The sequence below is a fragment of the Triturus cristatus genome, chromosome 9 (assembly GCF_964204655.1).
Source record: "Triturus cristatus chromosome 9, aTriCri1.1, whole genome shotgun sequence".
NCBI classification, from domain to species: Eukaryota; Metazoa; Chordata; class Amphibia; order Caudata; family Salamandridae; genus Triturus; species Triturus cristatus.
The window spans coordinates 221,934,054-221,953,052 of NC_140592.1; the positions used below are offsets into that span (position 1 = coordinate 221,934,054).

Below are 18,999 nucleotides of genomic sequence, written 5' to 3' on the forward strand. Positions count from 1 at the left end.
TTATCTTTGTATTATAGTCCACTCCACATCATTCTCAGAACGGTTGTTATCAATGTCATGTCTTATGAGCTTCACAAGTTAACTAACTTCCGCAAGTTGACTGGTTACCCAAGGTGCATATGGCTTTGAGTTATGAACGATGCTATCTGCAACACTACACTGCATTTTGGAACTAACAGTTTCACCCTACCATTCTAGGTATTGATACAAGGATCTCATCATGCAAAATGCTGCTAACTAAAACACAGAATTGGTTAAAGGGGGTACATAGGACATGGAACTACATGGTAGGTATTGAGGATATTACATACTCTGCCATCTGACTAATAAAGAGCAGTACCTCCAGCTCTTAAATAAGAAGCATAAGAAGCCAATGGTTGCCTTCTACACCAGTGTCTTTATTTGCTGCCATGGCCCCTTTGGATGGGTTGAGGGGGGAAGAGAGGCAAGTACAAGAATGAGCCTGCTTGCACCACGTATTACTTTGTACCCGACAACATCTAAAACGAGTTATTCTTAGCCTCAGCAGACCTATGATGACCTTGAGTGGAGTTTGCGATAATGTGACGCAATTTGGTTTTTCAGCTTTAGAGACTCTAAGCTTGCAAACAATGATCAAAATATTTAACAATTCTTTCATTGGCTGGAGCATCATTCTGCCACTTTTAGAAATATTTTATGTTACATTCAGTCTATATTAGACAAGCATTTTTATCGTTCAGGCTAATACGAGATAATCATCATAGGTTGCCTCACATTCTGTTGTGTACAATAGGAAGACAGCAGTACAATGATCACTATGGTATCTTTATAAATTTGCACAGGTCCATCATGAGGGTGTCAGTGGTTTGTCAGTGAACCATATATATTTTTGTTTCATTAGTGGATATGGAGGCATCCGGTAGATCTCAGCATATTTTGCAATGATAATCTCCAGCTCATGCGACCACATGTTCAATGGCTATCATATTTTACAGAATTCTTGCTGTAAAAGTAAAGCAGGTGTGTACATTATCTCTTTTTAGGTTGAGCCAAGACAGCGCTTGCGCTGTCTGGAAGACCTGTTGTATGTACTTTGTGTGGGCTTTGGAGCATTGACCCACGACTTGTCTGCTTCCGATTTTGCTTAGGGACTAGTTTTTTTCTAGCAACTGCCTCTATTTAACGGTCTTGATAGAAAACGACCAGCAGAGGTCAGTAAAATACCAGATTCACTTTAGCATTCCCTAGATTCCAGTCCATAGAAATTTTCTTCCACGAGCACCCGTACATAATAACATTTTTTTTCAAATCTTGAATTTTCAGCCATATGACCACACAAGGCCCTGATTTTATATTAAAAACAAAGCTTTGGGCTATACCATATCCCGCTGAAAGGCAATATTTCTCTCTGTGTGCTCCCATACCTGGTGTGTCACGCAGTTTGGTGCTTACTTTCCCTCCATGTTAAAGAACAGTAGATGTTTCAGCACCCAGGCTAATGTGCTGCATAGCTAAATACATATAAGGTCCCAAAAGCGAGACCAAGTGCGTTGCAAATTCTTGTTTTCTTGGGCTTCAGATGGTTATCTGGAGCTCGCTCCTTTGTTTCTTCTGCCTTTGACAGAAAGTTTCTTTGAACAGTTTTACAGCGTGCAAGGTGCATGCCTACCCTTAAATCCACAGCCATTTCACTCACTGTTTACAAATATTCATTTCTCAGTTTAAAAAAAAGACACTGGTTCATGCTTAGTTGACCAAAGTGAATAAGCAATATAAAAAAAAAAAAACATGTAAAAGGCGATAGACGTTAAGTTTTTTTCAAATATAATAGTGACTGCAGAAAACAACTTCTCAAAATCCTTTTTTTTAAAAATGTTAAAAATTAAGAAAAGGGGTCAGGGTAGAAACACCCTGCCCCCCCCCACGCCTGCTCAGCTGAGGGATTTTCTTTTTTTAATAGTTCTAGCAACTGCCTCTATTTAAATGTATGGATAGAAATTGACCAGCAGTGGTCAGTAAAATACAACAATCGCTTTACCCAGGATAATGTGCTCCATAGCTAAAAACCTATAAGGCCCCAAAGGCGAGACCTATTGCATTGCAAATCTTGTTCTGCTGAGTATCTGTCTTGCCTTGCTAAGGACTCTTATTTACCTGCTCTCTCTCGATGAGTCCCTTTTCATATAATATCAACACTATGTGAGGCCACTTGCCGAACAACCCTTTCTTGGATATTCCAGCCTTTTCTTCTCTTCTCAGCTCTCTTTTTCCTAGCTAATATTCACTATTGATTGCAGTCAGTTCCTGTCCTCTACTCTTCCATTCCCTTTATTATCCCACACCCAACAATTATTTATCTGCTTCCTTTGTTCTTTTCTTATTTTTACTAAGGCATTTTCAAACGTCCTCTTATTCATCTTGACCCCTCGTACTTTTAACCTACCTTAGTTTTTGCATGTAGATGTTTTTAATCGTGTGAGGAAAATGAAGAACAGTAAAAATTAACATTATAATAATGATGATTAAGCAGGATTTATAAAGCGCATGGTGACCTGCAGGCATCCCAAGGTTGGTCGAGGAAAGGTACTGTCAACCGAAGCAGAGAAAACATTCATGCACTAATTCTTAAAGAGACAGGTCTAGGTACTTCCGAAAGCCAAGCTCTGTCCTAAAAAATAGTAATAACAATAATAGAAACTTTACCACTAACAACGCCAATATGAATTTATTAATCATCATCATCATAAAAGCAACAAGTAGGACAATAATATCTATCTTTACGATCTCTACGATTTTCTTTTCAAGAATGTAATGTTATTTCGTGATGTTTACTTTTAGTTACCTGACGCTGAAGTGGTCCCTTGAAACCCAAATTATCTGCCATTCTCATTGCTTGGCAGTCCTTTACTCCTTCAAATATATCTATTTCTTCCTACGAGAATAAAAAAGTGACAGTGTTAGACTTCAGGAAAGCAAGAAAAACGGAATCTATCATTCCAAAAGAAAAGACTTTGGGCGCTGATTATGAGTGCCACACTGCACGAGGAATTCCATTCCTGATGTGCAGCGCGTGGCGTATATTAAAAAAGTCCAGGAAATTCCCATGCAGCTACCCTGCACCCCGAAATCCCAATACCACAGAGTCTGGGAATCATCGAATACTGTATTACTGAGACGTCAAGGCAGATATTTGTATCAGAAGGGGAATTTATTGAACAGTACGTTATTTCCACACCCAATGTCACCACTTTTTTCAGGATGCCATCTGGTTTTATGATGCGAAATGTTTAGGCAGAGTGCCCTATTTATATCCCAATTTGGCCAGCATATCCATTTCCAGGCCAAATAAGGACTTACAAAACACTCGTAATGAAGACCTTACCTAAGGCTTAGCTATACACTATGAAATTAATGACAACATTATGGCAGAGATTAAATTATTAGAGCTGCCAAGAGAAACGTTGAGATTTAACACATTTCCAGTATAATAAAAAGCCAGAAAAAAACAAATACCTAAAACCTACAGAACTTTTCAGGGTACAACATTCAACAAGCAATGCAACACACCATTTTACATTTAAGCAAGCCATCGAAAAAAAGACATCCTTGGTATTACTATCGATGGGAACCTACGTCAGAAATATAAAATACAAAGCCTTGTATTATTTTCTGTGCCTAAAATATAAATATTCTTGGGTATCTTTTTGTTACTTAATGGAACCTTTTGAGAAACTGCTGATTACCTGGAAGATGAGTTCTGGGCTTTTGGCTGCCACTTCTTCAATGTCAACACCTCCCTGTGGGCTGCCAACCAAAACGGGTCCATTGCAGGCTCTGTCCATCAAAATTGCCAAATACGTTTCCCTCGAAATATCCAACGCTTCAGCAACCATTACCTAAATCAAAAACACACTGAATATGGTTAGTGCGGTTTTGTTAAAAAAAAAAAATAGTTACAAGTTTCATGTATAGGCATTGCAAAAAAACACAGAGACACAACCCCATAACCACCCCCCCCCCCCCCGCCCAAAACTGGGTAGTTAGGATCGTGTTTCTATAAGAAATGCATTTTATGCGTTGCTAACAGGGGCGTAGCTAGAGCTTGTGGCGCCCGGGGCTATCCCTCAGATTGCCGCCCCTGGGGGGCTGGGGGGGTTGCTGGGGAAAAAGGACAGCAAGCACTTGAAAGAGGACCGAGAGACACGTAGTATCACCGCTAATAGTCACCTCGATCATGCAAGTTACATGCACATACATGACACGGTCCAAGGCTACACAGATGAATACCCCGGTGACTGGCAGTACAAAAGAGAACACACAGACTGCATGATCTATCTGGGGACTCAAAAAAACCGCATGTGACATCCATCAGAGAGCGGCATGAACAATTACCTGGTAATCCCCTCAGCACAATGCAAACATGCACATACATGACACTGTTCAGGGATCCATCATCTACAGCTGACATTAAATGACCCTTCATCATGGTCCCCCCATTAAAGCAGTGCACTTTGTGATCTGCATGGTACATGTTCTTTGCAGCAGGCATATTAAACCTCTGTGCTACCTTTCCAGGAGTCAACCCTTCCACTAGACAAAACTCTGATCTCTCTCTAGGAAGAACATTAATCACCGAAGTTATCATGACATTTTTATTGTTTCTGAAAATTGCTGGAGGCCAGGAAGGAGGCAGCAAGTTTTTTTAAACCATAATATACTTGCAAACACTACGCACCCACCCGAAATAGGTACCCAGTGTGGTCACACCGTTCGCACCGCCCTAACCTGCTCAAGGTTCATGTGACCTCAGTGACAGTCCCACAGTGACTGGATCACTGTTGCTCTAGAATGTGCTGCTTCGTAGGCCTGCCCGCAAGACTGGAGATGAACTTCAGTATAGATTGTGGTGGACAGACCTTCAAGGTTAACTCACAATTGACACCACTAGGGTACACCTGCTTGTGCTAAGACATCAAGCCTTCCAAGGTCTAGTGGGGCCTTCTAAGGTCTAGCATGGGAATATGCTCCCTCAGTAGAGCGGTCTGATGGACTGGTCATGAAAGCTGAACCCAATCCCCAGTTCCAAATTTGACAGCTCTGGCCATAGTGCCACATCCTCTCCCCCCACTGAACACCATACTGCCCCACTGAGAGAAACTCTCCCTGCCTTCAGCTACAACCTAATTGTGCCCGCTATAAACACTTGGATGTGGATCATTTCAAATTATGCACTTGATAAGAGTAATATGCTGCCTAAAAAAAAAAAGTAAAAGCAAACACTCATAGAGAATGCACGATTAAGTAAAGCATGTAAAAAGTAAGCAGAAACAACATGGTTACCTTAACGATCTCTCACTCACAATTCAGAAATCAGGGAGTGGTTTTACCTGAAAAGTTAAGGACATGACTACAAGGCCCTGAAGGGAACTGTTTCAATGTCCATTGCTATATCCTTACAAAACATAAGCAGTATGGTTTAAAAAGACCACATCCATAAACACAGAGCCATGGTACACGTTTTGTTTTCCAATCCACCCATCAACCAGGTATTGCAGTCCCTCCAGGAATGGTGCACTTTCCCACCTGGGGAAAACAATGCTGTTCAAAGAAAGACTAGAAAACAAAAGTAGCGCTTCACTGGCAAACTCTGTAAAGTGAGGCTGATGTATTTGGATGTGAATAAAACCAATCTGGCCATTTTGTAACCACTCTGTCTTGCTTTATTTAGTTATGTATTTATTTTTCATATTTAAAACCTTCTATTTCTCTCCATCCCGCTGCACTTTGGAATAGAAAAATGTCAGAAAAAGGGCATTTCCCGCAAGAGTGTATTTCTTTTTTGGATCCATTTCACAGGGAAGCAACTAAATGAAAGAAGGAAAGAGAGGTTGTGAACCGTTTCTTCAAGTTACGGTTTTCAGTAAGTGAGGATCAGGACAGAAAGAGAGGGAATAATAGGAAAAGAGGGGGGGGACAGCTGCCAGAACAAAAAAGAAGAGGACATTGCCCGAGTCCTATTCCTTCTCTGCCCGTCCCCGAAAGCAAGCCAAGCCTTATCTGAATGCCTTTGTCCGCCCCCAAAATAGTGCCGCATGGGGAGGACCGCCCCCACCTTCCCCCCCTAGCTACGCCACTGGTTGCTAATCACTTTGGCTCTGTTCCACGAATCTTCCTCAACCAGGAAGTGGTGGAAGCAACCTTGATCCGGAGTCCTAAGAAAATGAAACCAGCATTGGCATAGCCTATAGGTCTCTGCTTTGGGACCTTATAAGTATTTAGTTATGCAGCACAATATCCTTGGTGCAACAACATTAACTGTTGCATGGCTAAACACTTACAAGGTCCTAAAGGCGAGACCTATTGGTTATGCCAATGCTTGTTTTCTATAGTTTTAAATAGCGCAAACTTGACCCTGATGTATTGAAGCGCTTTACATTAGCACCAATTATATTACACAAGGGCATATTCATTGTTGGTAGGCGCGGGGACATGAAGTGATTTGCCCAGAATCACAGCATGTTGAGGGGGCGCCGAGACTCAAACCTGCTTCTCCAGCTAAAATGTCGGCAGCTCTGGTCGTTACGCCTCATCCTCTCCCTTCATGGGAGGAATATCACTTATACCGACAAAATGACACTTCGAAGGAGTGAACATGACAGGGAATGAGGAGACGGAGGAGCAAGGAATGGACTGTAGAGGTTAGACGCTGAGGGAAGAAAAAACAGGAAAGGGAAGAAGGGAACAGGAGAACGAAGAGGGAGAAGAAAGAGAAGGAAGGAACTGTTGATGGGGAAAGGGGTATGTGAGAGTGAAAACAGGAGAATGTGAGACGAAAAGAGAAACCAGGACATGCATAAAGGGAATGGGAGCACAGGAGAGAGAGGAAAGGAGGGAATGTTAGAGCCAAGGAGGGAGGAACAGAAGGCATGAGGGATCAAGAGAGACTAGGGAGGAACAGAAGATAGAGCAATGGACGAAAGATGCAAGATGGAATAGGACAGGCAAGGAGGGAACAGAACGGAAAGAGAGAACAGTGGCGGAACAGAGGAACAAGAGAACAAAAGGAATGACCCGAGAGAACAAAAGGAATGACCAGTAGAGGAAATAAAGGAGGAGGAAATAGGATAGTCAGGGACTCTGGACAGGGAAGGAATTAACAGGAGTTGGAAAAATGGCGGGAGGGTAGAAGGGAACAGGAGAGGGATTGATGGAACAGATGAGGGGGCTGGGGAACCGGAGAGAAGTAGGAGGGATCAGGAAAGAGGGTAGGAGGGAAGAGGATTGGTATGGTCATGGCAGATGGGAGGGAATAGGAACCATAATGGAAGTATGCGTGAAGGAGGGAACATGAAACAGAGGGAGGGAGATAAACGAGGGAACAAGTGAGCGAGGGAGGGCAAAATCATCCAAATCTGGTGTTCAGGTGAATGATTGCATTTCTAGGCATTGCCCATCCTTTAGATGTGGCAACGTGTTTTCATGCTGTCGTGTTTTTATTGCCACCTAACACAGCAAGGAAGGTACGCCTTACATGCAGAGCCAGTGGCATAAAATCTGCCGTGAAAGAGACCCTTTCCAAAGCTGCATCATGCATGCTGCTTAGTAAAGCAGTCAGGTGCTCTTCTACTGAAATATGGCTGCAGTTCGGAGATCCAGAAACGGATCCGGGAGTTAGCCCTTCCAACGCAGTACCAAATAAAACAAGCAACACGAAGGGCATAGGTTGGGGAGAAGGGGGGGTAATGGCACCTCAGAGCAAGTTACCTTAATGCCATCTAAAAAAACCTTCTTCCTGCCCAGAGCACTTGCTGTTCACGCATCCAGTGGCATCGATGCTGATGGCGTAGGCATTGTTGCGCTGTGGTCCACGATTCTCTGAAATAACTTGAGATTTTTGAAATGTGAAGCAATGGAGTTCGTGAAATCCTTTTGAAAATACCACTTTGAGGACTTTGCTGTGGATTTTCATTCAAGACGTGGGATCGAGAGGAACAGTCTAAACCTGTGTCCTTTGGTGACGGTTGATGGTGCTTCTTTGTTGTATCGTGAGGCTTACTTCCAGACTGTTGATCTAAACAGATTGAACGGTAGTGGAATCAGGAGATGAAAACCAAACGAGGTGCAGTCATAGCTTCCTGATATGTGAGTGGATCTGCTGCAATTTGTGTTGTGTGCGCAGAGCGGCGCAACCTCTAACGTTCGACTCGAGCGGCCATGAAAGTTAAACCGATCGCGCTAAGGACACGATAATTAAAAAAACATATGGCCCCTGCGCCTGTAGACGCTGAGGGCATGTCTGGCGTTTCCCTTGCGGGAGCGAGCAGCAAGGCGCGATAATTGCTGACAGATGGCACCCCTGCTCGCTCCGGCAAGGGAAACGGCAAACGTGAACGAATGCCCATAGAGAGCAGTGCAAACATGCACGAGTTTTAGCCAAAGTGAAGAGGGATGCCTAAAGGTCTCTCTAAGCAGCACTTGCGCGCTGCGTAGGCGAGATCTAAAAATGACACAAGGGGGCATTGTAGGAATACACTGACTACCTAGGACTGGTGGTGGGGTCTCAAAGGGCTCCCACCCCGGGGCCAAAAACTTTTAAAACAAAAAGATTTGCTGTGAATTAGTGGAAGATCCACAAATCCTTGGCAAATAAAAAACATTTTTACATTCTCCTATGTTTTTTTTTTCTTTAAGCCCCCCGGTAGGCCAGATCCCGGGGAGAAAAAAGGTTTATATCGGGGGTTGGGGAGGAGTTTGTGGCCGATTTTAGCCCCAGGGACCCATCTTCCAGAGCCTGGTGCAATGTTCTGGGGGAGGGGGCGCATAGCCCCATCCCGATTTGGGCCACAAGGACCAATCCCACGGACCCAGCCTCATGTGCAAAGGCCTCCCTCCCTGAGTCATAAATGGCCGTAGAGACCCCACTCCCAAGGGCTAGCTCACAGGCTATGTCCCCAGGTGCACAACCCCCGGGACATAGTGGGTTCCCTGCCCGCACTGGGGCAGGCAGGGAAATCTGTGTTTGCTCTTGCTTGCCGGGAGCATTTTCAAATCTCCTGCCAAGCAGAAGCAAACATCAATCCTGCTCCCAGTGGGCAGGAGCTTGAAAAATGCTCCAACCTGCTGGGAGCAGACTTTGGATCTGTTTCCCTGCCCGCAGTGAAGCGGACAGGGAAACAGAACTAAATATTGCTCTTGCCCGGAGGCAGCAGCATTATGAGCTGCTCACTCCGGGCGGGAGCAATGCCGGCTGAGCCCAGTGGCCTCCAATGTTACTGTGCCAGACCCTGGTGGATGGGGGCCCCTCCCCTTAGTTCTGATACCAGACCCCAGGGGATGGGATCCTGGGTCAAAATCAGCCCAGTGAGGGAGAGCTATGTGCCACCCTCCCCTAATGATAACGCTGGGCCCCAGGGGATGGGGTCCCCTGGGCTGAAATTAGGGAGGAGAGGCCATGTGGGCCCCTCCTCTTCATAATTAGGCCAGGCCCTGGGGTCCCCGGGACCCATAACAGCCTGAGGACGGGGGTTGCGTACCTCCCTTCCCTCAACAATAATGCCAGTCCCCAGGAAATTGGCCAGAAATTGGCCCGGAAAAGGGGGTCGCGGGCCCTCCTCCCCCAAATTATCACGCTGGGTCCTGGGTGATGGGGGTCACCAGGCCCTGAGGCCAACCACCCACAGCGATGGCTAAAGGCTGTTTGCAGCGTTGGGTTGGCTGCCGTATGGGGGTTGGGCATGGGTTGGCTGCCTTTGGGGCGGTTGGCCACAGGCCTGGCCACCGGCCAGCCCTTGTGGCCCATCCTCCACTGTGCACACCCACAGTGGGGTTGGCTGCATGTGGGGGGTTGGCTGCATGTGGGGTGTTGGCCACAGGCCGTGCACGGCGGGGGTTGGATTTATGGCATGGGATTGGATTTAGGTATTACAATTGTATTGTATTGTATTTCAGTATTACTTTCCACTAAAAAAAAACCTAGAAATTCACTGAAAAACATCAAAGGTTAAAGTAACGTTCTAGTCAGGTGAAATGTTCACCTAACTATAACATTAAAACTCTAAAAACCACAGAAATGCACTAGTTATAGGAAGAGTTATCTCAAGTAACTATAACTTGTGCCCTAAAATAACTATAACTCACCTCACCATGCTCTGCTAATTACCTCACACAGTACATCACTCATTATTATGAAATCTGTTTATTAGCATTTGTTACTTTAGACACAGCATACATCATAAATGCAATAGCCCACAGGCAATGAGTCAGGCACTCAGAGGAGTATCCGTCAATCATGAATGCGATGAGCCACGGGATCCATCGCCACTACGAGGCGTGGGGTAAAGCAAGCCGATACATGTCAGGGCCACCGCCCGCAGTTAAACAGATTCATGGTACGACCAAAATAGAGTAAGAGAGAACAGGTGAAACAACAGAAGCCCAACAGAACAGCAGTAGCAGGTTCGATCTCAGACCATACGACCCCCGGAATATCCCTCCCCCCCAGTCCATCCCCCCCCCCAGGCCCGGCCCCCCCATCCCCCGTGACATGTCGTTTTATGGAGGGCAAGCGTCATTGTCCACACGTCCGCCCGATTCGGCTAGGACCTCCCCGCCAATCCCCAGAGCGGGTCTCCCCGGCCCACCTCCATTCCCCTCCCCTCCAGGGAGCGGCTCCGCAGTGTGTGTCCCACAGAGTCCCAGGGCATCCCCATCCAGCTGTATCAGGGCCTGCAAATGTACGTCCCATTGAGTAGCTATGGGTGTGCGTCTGAGGCCTAACGTTTCTTCTCGTAGGAGGGCCGTACCCTCCGCCCCCGCCAACACTAGTAGGGAACTCCGCCACGCCTGCACCCGAGGGGCCTCAGCCGCCTTCCAGCGCTTAGTAAGTAACCGCTTCTCCACGATCAGGCCCAGATCGAGGAAACGACAGGCAACCTTCGTGGGGGGGGTTCTACGAAACAAGTGCAGCAGGCAGGCCGGCCAGTCCCGTCGTGCCAGCGGACCGACACAAGTACGTAACGCTCCATGCACCGTCCGCCAGTATGAGTCGAGCGCTGGACAGCTCCATAACATGTGCACCAATCCAGCATCCAAGGCCCTGCAGCGTGGGCATTCAGCGTCCGCCCGGTGGAAATAGCGATTAATGGAGTCGGGAGTAAGGTATGCTCTGTGCAGTATGAAGAACTGGATTTGGCGAAACCGCAGGTTCCTGGGGACCCGTGTGGGCCCCCGCAGTATATCTCTCCATTCCTTGTCGGTCATGGAGCGGTCCAGATCCACCTCCCATTTACCCCGTAATGGAGACAGGTCCACCGCCACCAGTGTCCGAAAGGAGGCCGCGAACCAGCGGATCATGTGGCTGCCCCGTCCCATGACGTGGAGGTACTGCATCATGAGGTGCTGTGGCGGCTCCTCCTGAAGAGCACCCCACCGGCTCGTCAGCGTCGCGATTAGCGAGCGGTGACGGAGGAACTGACCGGCCGTTAACCCCGTCTCCTCCGCCAGTTGGGCGAACAGTATAAGCGCACCATCGTGGTAGAGGTCCCCCAGCGTGCAGATATCCGCCGCATGCCAGTCGGCAAGCTCTGCCGGGCACAATATTCCTCGGCCGCTAGGTGAACCCTCGATCGGTATGGCGGGGGCATATGGGATATGCGACCTAGTCAAGTAGAGGACACGCCAGTAGCACTTAGAGGCCACCGCCACTAGAAGGGGCCCCGGCTTGACCATTCTGGCCGTCGGGTGGAACAATGCGATAATATCCGTCAGGGGGAGCGGTGGCTCCGTGGATGCCGTGTCATCCCTCTCCCGATCGGCCAACCACCTGGCCACCCATTGCAGCTGCGCTGCTAGGTAATAGTGCGCAAAGCAGGGCATCGCAAGTCCCCCCTGACCCGTTGGGAGGTACAACTTAGAAAGCGCCACTCTGTGGCGCGCGGTGCCCCACACAAAATCCCGAAGGGGGCGCTCCAAGGCGGCGAAAAAGGATGCCGGGATATAGGTCGGCAGGTTAGCAAAATAGTAGAGGAGCCTGTGCAGGGCCACCATTTTGACCAGTGCAATGCGCCCCGTTACCGCAAGTGGGAGGGTGCCCCAGAAACGCATCTGGGCCCTGATCGCCGTCATCGCCGTCACCGCCCTGCCCAAGTTACCCTCCACCAGATCAGCGGGCCGCCGGTACACCTGAATACCCAGATAACGGAATGTGTCCGATTGCCACCGGACAGGCACACCCCCAAGCTGGAACCGGGGATCCAGGGTATCATCACGGAACGGGTAGAGACACGACTCACACAGTACATCACTCATGACATCTTTTATCACATCATTGATAATATCACTCCAATATTTGCAGTGAAATTATTGATGAGAAAAACTGTGATTGCAGTGGCGCGAGTTATAGTTACCTTTGGGCACGAGTTACAGTTACTTGAGATTACCTCAATTATAACTGGTGAATTTTTGTGGCTTTTAGAGTTTAAAACATTACGTTGTTACTGAACATTTAACGTTACTTTAACCTTTGTTTTTTTCATTGAATATATATATATAAATATTCTTACTTAAAATAGTTGTGTAGCCTCACATTACATATTATACATCAGCTCACATACTCAAAAGTTCTTAGAGAAGGAAATAACATGCTCCTTCAATCGTTAAAGCCTCACAAAACAGCAAGGCGTGGTTAATCATTTGAAGTGCAGAATTACACAAGGACATTTTAAGTCCTGAGGTAATAATTTCATTCAAACCCTCCTTACTTACAAAATCGGTAGATTAAGTAGTCTTGACTTAAATATCCACCTCTTAATTTCACTTGACTGAAAATCAATTAAATATACTCGAAGAAAACCATTTTAGCAGTGTTGTCTATAGTCTCATACCTGGGATTTCTTAGATCTTCTTCTAAACCAGATTCATAACTTGCCTGTTTTGTTAATGTTTTTATTCTTTTCTTCCAGCATGCATAATTGATATTACCTTATTTTTTAATATTTATGTTTGGGCTGAAGAAAAGCCTTTGTAGATTAATGGACCAAGAATCAATTTTCTCTCTTTCTAAGAAGTTCTTCATATCCTAATGAACAGAGCTCTCATGAGTTGTGCTAACATGGTATCAGAATGTCAATATGCTTGAACAGTGATAAGTAACTCCTTCCTCAGCTCAAACCTAGATGCACCTTGGACTATTCTCAACCATCATTTCTATATCTGCATATGATGAATATGATTGCGAGATAGACTTACAAACCCATACAATAACAGGCTCACTACTTTCAGCTCCTAGGTTTCTCGCATTTCAATTGATTTATTATCCATGGTGCCACCATTTTCTCCAAAGCTGTAACAGCCATCTTAGCTCAAACAATGGTAGACAACATAGGTGGTAAACTAACAAGCATTGGCTAAGACAAAAGATCAAGCAAATGGTAAACGGGAGGGAGGGTGAGGTGTGTTGAACGGGAGGACAGGTGGGGTGTGGTGAAGGGGAGGGCGGGTGGGGTGTGGTGAAGGGGAGGGCGGGTGGGGTGTGGTGAAGGGGAGGGCGGGTGGGGTGTGGTGAAGGGGAGGGCGGGTGGGGTGTGGTGAAGGGGAGGGCGGGTGGGGTGTTGTGAACTTATGTGGTGAACGGGAGGGCAGGAGGGGTCGGTGAACGGGAGGGCGGGTGGTGGTGGTCGAACAGGAGTGTGTTGGTGGTCGAACATGAGGGCGGGTGGTGGTCGTCGAACGGGAGGGCGGGTGGTGGTTAGTTAACGAGAGCACGGGTGGGGGACGGTAAAAGAGAGGGCAGGTGGAAGTCGGTGAACGGGGGCGGGTGGTGGTCGGTCAATGGGGGGCAGGTGTGGGTTGCTCAACGGGGGAAGACGGGTGGAGTTAGTGAACGAGAGGGCGGGTGGAGTTGGTGAATAGGAGGGCGGGTGGGGGTAGGTGAACAGGAGGGCAGGTGGGAGGTTGGTGAACAGGAGGGCGGGTGGGAGGTCAGTGAACAGGAGGGCTGGTGGGGGTTTTTGGTGAACAGGAGGGCGGGTGGGGGGCATCGGATAATGCGAGGGCAGGTGGGGGTCAGTGAACAGGAGGGCGGTGGGGGTTAGTGAATGGGAGGGCGGTGGGGGTCGGTGACCGAGGTGGGTGGTGGTCTGTCAACGGCAGAGGGTGGTGGTCGGTCAACGGGGGGCGGGTGTGGGTCGCTCAACAGGGGGCGGGTGGGGGTCGCTCAACAGGGTGGCTGGTGGGGGTCGGTCAATGGTGGCGGGCGGTGAACAGGGGAGCAGATGGGGGTCGGTGAACCGTGGGCAGGTGGGGGGGTTAGTAAACGGGGGCAGGTGGGGGTGGTAAAACGTGGGGCGGGTGTGGTCGGTGAACAGGGGGCAGGTGGAGGTCAGTGAATGGGAGGGCGGGGGAGAGTCAGTGAACGGGAGGGCGGGTGGGAGTGGGTAATTTTGGTGAACGAGAGGGCGATATACAACTGTTGGAAGAGATGTGGTGCATTGCCAAAATCTCAAGCTCCTGCTGGAACAAACTAAAGAAGGCTCTTTCTAGTTTCCAAAAAAACGCCATATTATGTAAATAGGTTGAGAGGGGGAGGGTGTGGGCCATTTAAACTTAAAAAATCAACATCGCCATCTGTGGCACGTCCGGGTCACCTCCACATGGCTGTAGCAGCGTACTGCACTCACAGCTCTGTAACATGGTTTAGTTGCTGCTAGGGTTACCACCTTTAGCTTGGGTTGCTCATATCTAGTGCACTCAACCGCACTGACTCACAGGCTGAGCACACAAAAAAACAACCATCTGAAGGACTGCTCCTAGCCCCCTCCCACGGCTCAAAGAATGTAATGTTTCTCACAAACACACAGCCCGGCTGCTAGCAGTAAAGAGCACCATACAAGTACACATGGCAGGGTGGGAGGGTTCATGAGGGGCAGACTCTTGAAAATTGCACAGTCGATTCAAACATATCAACAAGTAATGACAGAGGAAGAGGGTGGGTGTACGGGCAAGTGCGGAGGAATGGGTGAATGAGTCAGCAACATAAAACAAATAGTGGTTTGGGTGTAAACCAGTAACACGGAGAATGGGTGGAGGTCGGGACAGTAACATGAAGAAATGGAGGTAGGCATTTGAAAGAAGAAACGCAGGAAACAAAAACAAGGGTGCACGTGTTGAATGTGCTGGTACAAGCTGGACATAAAAAGGTTTTAAAAAACTCAATCACAGCGCGAGCTGCAGACGAAAACAGTAAATAAGAGGAATCAATCTGTACCTGGTACATACACCAGAGAAGAAACAGGAAGTAACGCCTGGCCCGCACTGACCAATTGGAGGCAGCAAAGAAAAGTGACACTGAAGCCAATGAATGGTAAGGAATGGGTGGGGCTTGAAGCCCTTTATTGTAAACAATGTCTCAACAGTGAGAGCCCATGAGCTAGGGCACACAGGCAAGACCTAAATATTATTAATCAATCAATCAATCAATCAATCAATTATAGGCATTTGTATAGCGCACTGCTCACCCGGAGGGTCTCAAGGCCCTGGGGGGGGGGGGGGGGGCGCTACTGCTCGAACAGCCAGGTCTTGAGTTGCTTCCTGAAGGCGAGATGGTCTTGCGTTGTCCGGAGGTGGATGGGGAGGGAGTTCCATGTCTTGGCTGCCAGGTAGGAGAAGGATCTTCCTCCGGCGGTGGCTCTGCGGATGCGGGGGACGGTGGCGAGAGCGAGGCTGGCAGAGCGGAGCTGGCGGGTGGGCTTGTGGAAGGTCAGGCGGCTGTTGAGGAACTTGGGGCCCAGGTCGTGAAGGGCCTTGTGTGCGTGGGTGAGGAGTCGGAACGTGATTCTTTTGTTGACGGGGAGCCAGTGCAGGTCTCTCAGGTGTCCGGAGATGTGGCTGTGTCGGGGGATGTCCAGGATGAGTCGTGCTGAGGCGTTCTGGATCCGTTGGAGTTTCTTCTGGAGTTTGGCGGCGGTGCCGGCGTAGAGGGCGTTCCCGTAGTCCAGCCGACTGGTGACGAGGGCCTGGGTGACCGTCTTCCTGGGCTCGGTGGGGATCCACCGGAAGATCTTTCAAAGCATGCGCAGGGTGTTGAAGCATGAAGACGAGACGGCGTTGACTTGTCTGGTCATCGAGAGGGAGGAGTCCAGGATGAAGCCTAGGTTGCGTGCGTGGTCCGTTGGCTTGGGGGTGGCTCCCAGGGCGGGGGGCCACCAGGAGTCGTCCCAGGCGGAGGGTGATGATCCCAGGATGAGGACCTCTGTCTTGTCTGAGTTCAGTTTCAGGCGGCTGTTCTTCATCCATTCGGCGACGTCTTTCATCCCTTCGTGTAGGCTGGCTCTGGCGGCGTCCGGGTCTCTGGTGAGGGAGAGGATCAGCTGGGTGTCGTCGGCGTAGGTGATGATCTTGAGGTTGTGTTAGAAGTGCGATGGTTGCGAGGGGGCTCATGTAGACGTTGAAGAGGGTGGGGCTGAGTGATGACCCTTGTGGAACGCCGCAGATGACTTCGGTGGCCGCTGACCGGAACGGGGGGAGGCGGACTCTAGGTTCTTCCGGCGAGGAATGAGGTGATCCACTCCAGGGCCTTCTCCTGGATGCCGGTGTTGTTCAGGCGCTGTACCAGGGTGCGGTGGCAGACAGTGTCGAACGCTGCGGAGAGGTCCAGGAGGATGAGGGCAGCAGTTTCCCCGTTGTCCATTAGGGATCTGATGACGTCTGTGGCTGCGATGAGGGCGGTCTCCGTGCTGTGGTTGGCTCGGAAGCCGGATTGCGAGTGGTCGAGGGATCCGTTGGTCTCGAGGAAGGCGGCTAGCTGTCTGTTGACGGTCTTCTCGATGACTTTGGCAGGAAACGGGAGGAGCGAGATGGGGCGGTAGTTCTTGAGGTCAAAGGGGTCTGCAGTTGGTTTCTTCAGCAGGGCACTGATCTCGGCGTGTTTCCAGCACTCCGGGAAGGTGGCGGTGTTGAAGGAGGCATTGATGATGTCGCGGAGGTGGGGTGCGATGATGTGGTCGGCCGTGTTGAAGATGTGGTGTGGGCAGGGGTCCGTAGGGGATCCGGAGTGGATGGTGTTCATTGTGCGTGTTGTGTCTTCGTTGCTGACTGGGGTCCAGGTGCGGAGGGTGGCGGTGGGGGGCATCGGTTCGGTGGTGGGGTTCGTGGTTGGTGGGCCGAAGCTGTTGTGAATGTTGGCGATCTTGTTGTGGAAGAAGGCTGCGAGGGAGTCGCAGAGGTCTTGCGAGGGAGTGATGTCATTGTTTCCGGCGTCGGGGTTGGAGAGCTCTTTGACGATGCTGAAGAGTTCCTTGCTGTTGTGGGTGTTGTTGTCCAGTCGTTCCTTGAAGGCTGTCTTCTTTGTGGCGCCGATCAGTTGGTGGTGTTTGCGGGTGGCGTGTTTGAGGGCCGTCATGTTGTCTGTGGTCTGGTTGGTGCGCCAGGTGTTCTCCAGGGAGTGGCAGTTCTTCTTGGAGGTGATGAGCTCGTCGGTGAACCAGGAGGCTTTCTTGCTGCCGCGTCTGCTGGGGGGGTTCTTCTTCAGTGGTGCGAGGGCGTCTGCGCAGTTGGTGATCCACTGTGTGAGGTTGTTGGCGGCTTCGTTGGGGTCCGTTGAGCTGGTGGGGGGGTTCTGGCTGAGGAAGGTGGTGAGCTAGTCGCCGGTGATCTTGTTCCAGCTCCTGCGGGGGGCTTGTTGAGGGTGGTGGTAGGTCGTCGTTTTACTGAAGCTGAAGTGGACGCAGCTTTGGGCAGTCCACTGGAGATTGGTGGAGTGGCTGAAGGGGACGTATTTGCTGGATGAGAAGACTGGGTCAAGCGTGTGGCCGGCGTAGTGGGTGGGGGTGGTTACCAGTTGCTTGAGTCCGAGGTTGGCCAGGTTGTCCAGCAGAGCAGTGGTGTTGCGGTCCTTGTTGTCCTCCAGGTGGAAGTTGAGGTCCCCCAGGAGGATGTAGTCGGTGGAATTGATGGCGTGCGGGCTGACGGAGTCTGTGATGTCTTCGCTGAACTGTGTGCGTTTTCCCGGTGGTCTGTAGACGAGGGTGCCTCTGAGCGTGGTCTTGGGGTCTGTGTGTATCTGGAAGTGGAGGTGTTCGGCGGAGGTGAAGGTGTCATCGGAGTTGGTCGTGATGCAGATGGTGTTCTTGTGGATGATGGCGATGCCTCCTCCTGTCTGGTTGACGCGGTCCTTCCTGGTGATTTTGTAGCCTTCCGGGACGGCGATGGCGACGTCGGGCGCTGAGGAGGCGTTCATCCAGGTTTCCGTCAGGAAGGCGATGTCTGGTGCTGTCGAGTCGAGGAGGTTCCAGAGTTCGACGGCATGCCTGTGAACGGAGCGGGTGTTGAGCAGGATGCACATCAGGTGTTTGTTGCTGGGGCTCGGTTTAGCAGGTGCGGTGTTGGGTCGGAGGCCGGTGAAGCGGCAGGTCAGGCAGGTGAAGGGTCCGTGGGTGCGTCTCGGGGTGGCTCAGTAGCAGGCGGTGTTTCGGCCGGCGTTGAGTGCGTGGAGGGTTTTGGCGTCGTAGATGTGCAGGGTGTGCTGGCGAGGACCAGGGGGTCTGGCGCTGGGCGCGGTCCAGGCGCGGACGGGCGCAGACGGGCTTACCTTTGGCGCACCTTCAGCGCTCAATCGGCGCTCCCGCTGCGCGCGTCCGCTGCGCGCGTCTGCTGCGCGGTCGCTCTGGGGGCGTCATAAGTAAGGAGCCGGGAGGGAGGAGCAGCTGGGTGGCGGGAGCGGGGCGGCGAATGGAATCACAGGGGGGCGGGGCCGCAGGGAGGCAGCGGCGGGAAATTCCAAGAAGCAGCGGGAAATTCCCAGGAGCAGCGGGAAATTCCCAGGAGCAGCGGGCAGCGAGCGAAGGAATCTGCAGGCAGGAGGCGGCAAAGGCAGGCAGGAGCGGCAGCAATGAGTGGGGCGACCAAGCCCTGTGGAGGCTGAGCGGTCACTAGGTCACAATATTAGTAAAGAATATTCCTAGATAACCATACTTGAAGGTGTTTGGAAGAGGTAAATAATAGGTTCCATTGAAATTCATATTT

General features: G+C 49.9%; 1 protein-coding gene across 1 annotated transcript in view; it reads right to left on the reverse strand.

Annotated features, from left to right (window-relative positions):
- SUCLG2 (succinate-CoA ligase GDP-forming subunit beta) overlaps window positions 1-18,999 on the reverse strand; it is a 583,799-nt gene that overhangs the window by 285,690 nt on the left and 279,110 nt on the right. Inside the window, exons 6-7 of the mRNA XM_085624774.1 lie at window positions 3,726-3,878; window positions 2,825-2,914 (exon numbers count right to left, since the gene is read on the reverse strand). Coding sequence (XP_085480900.1) covers window positions 2,825-2,914; window positions 3,726-3,878 — 243 coding nt within the window. The remainder of the gene's footprint in view (window positions 1-2,824; window positions 2,915-3,725; window positions 3,879-18,999) is intronic.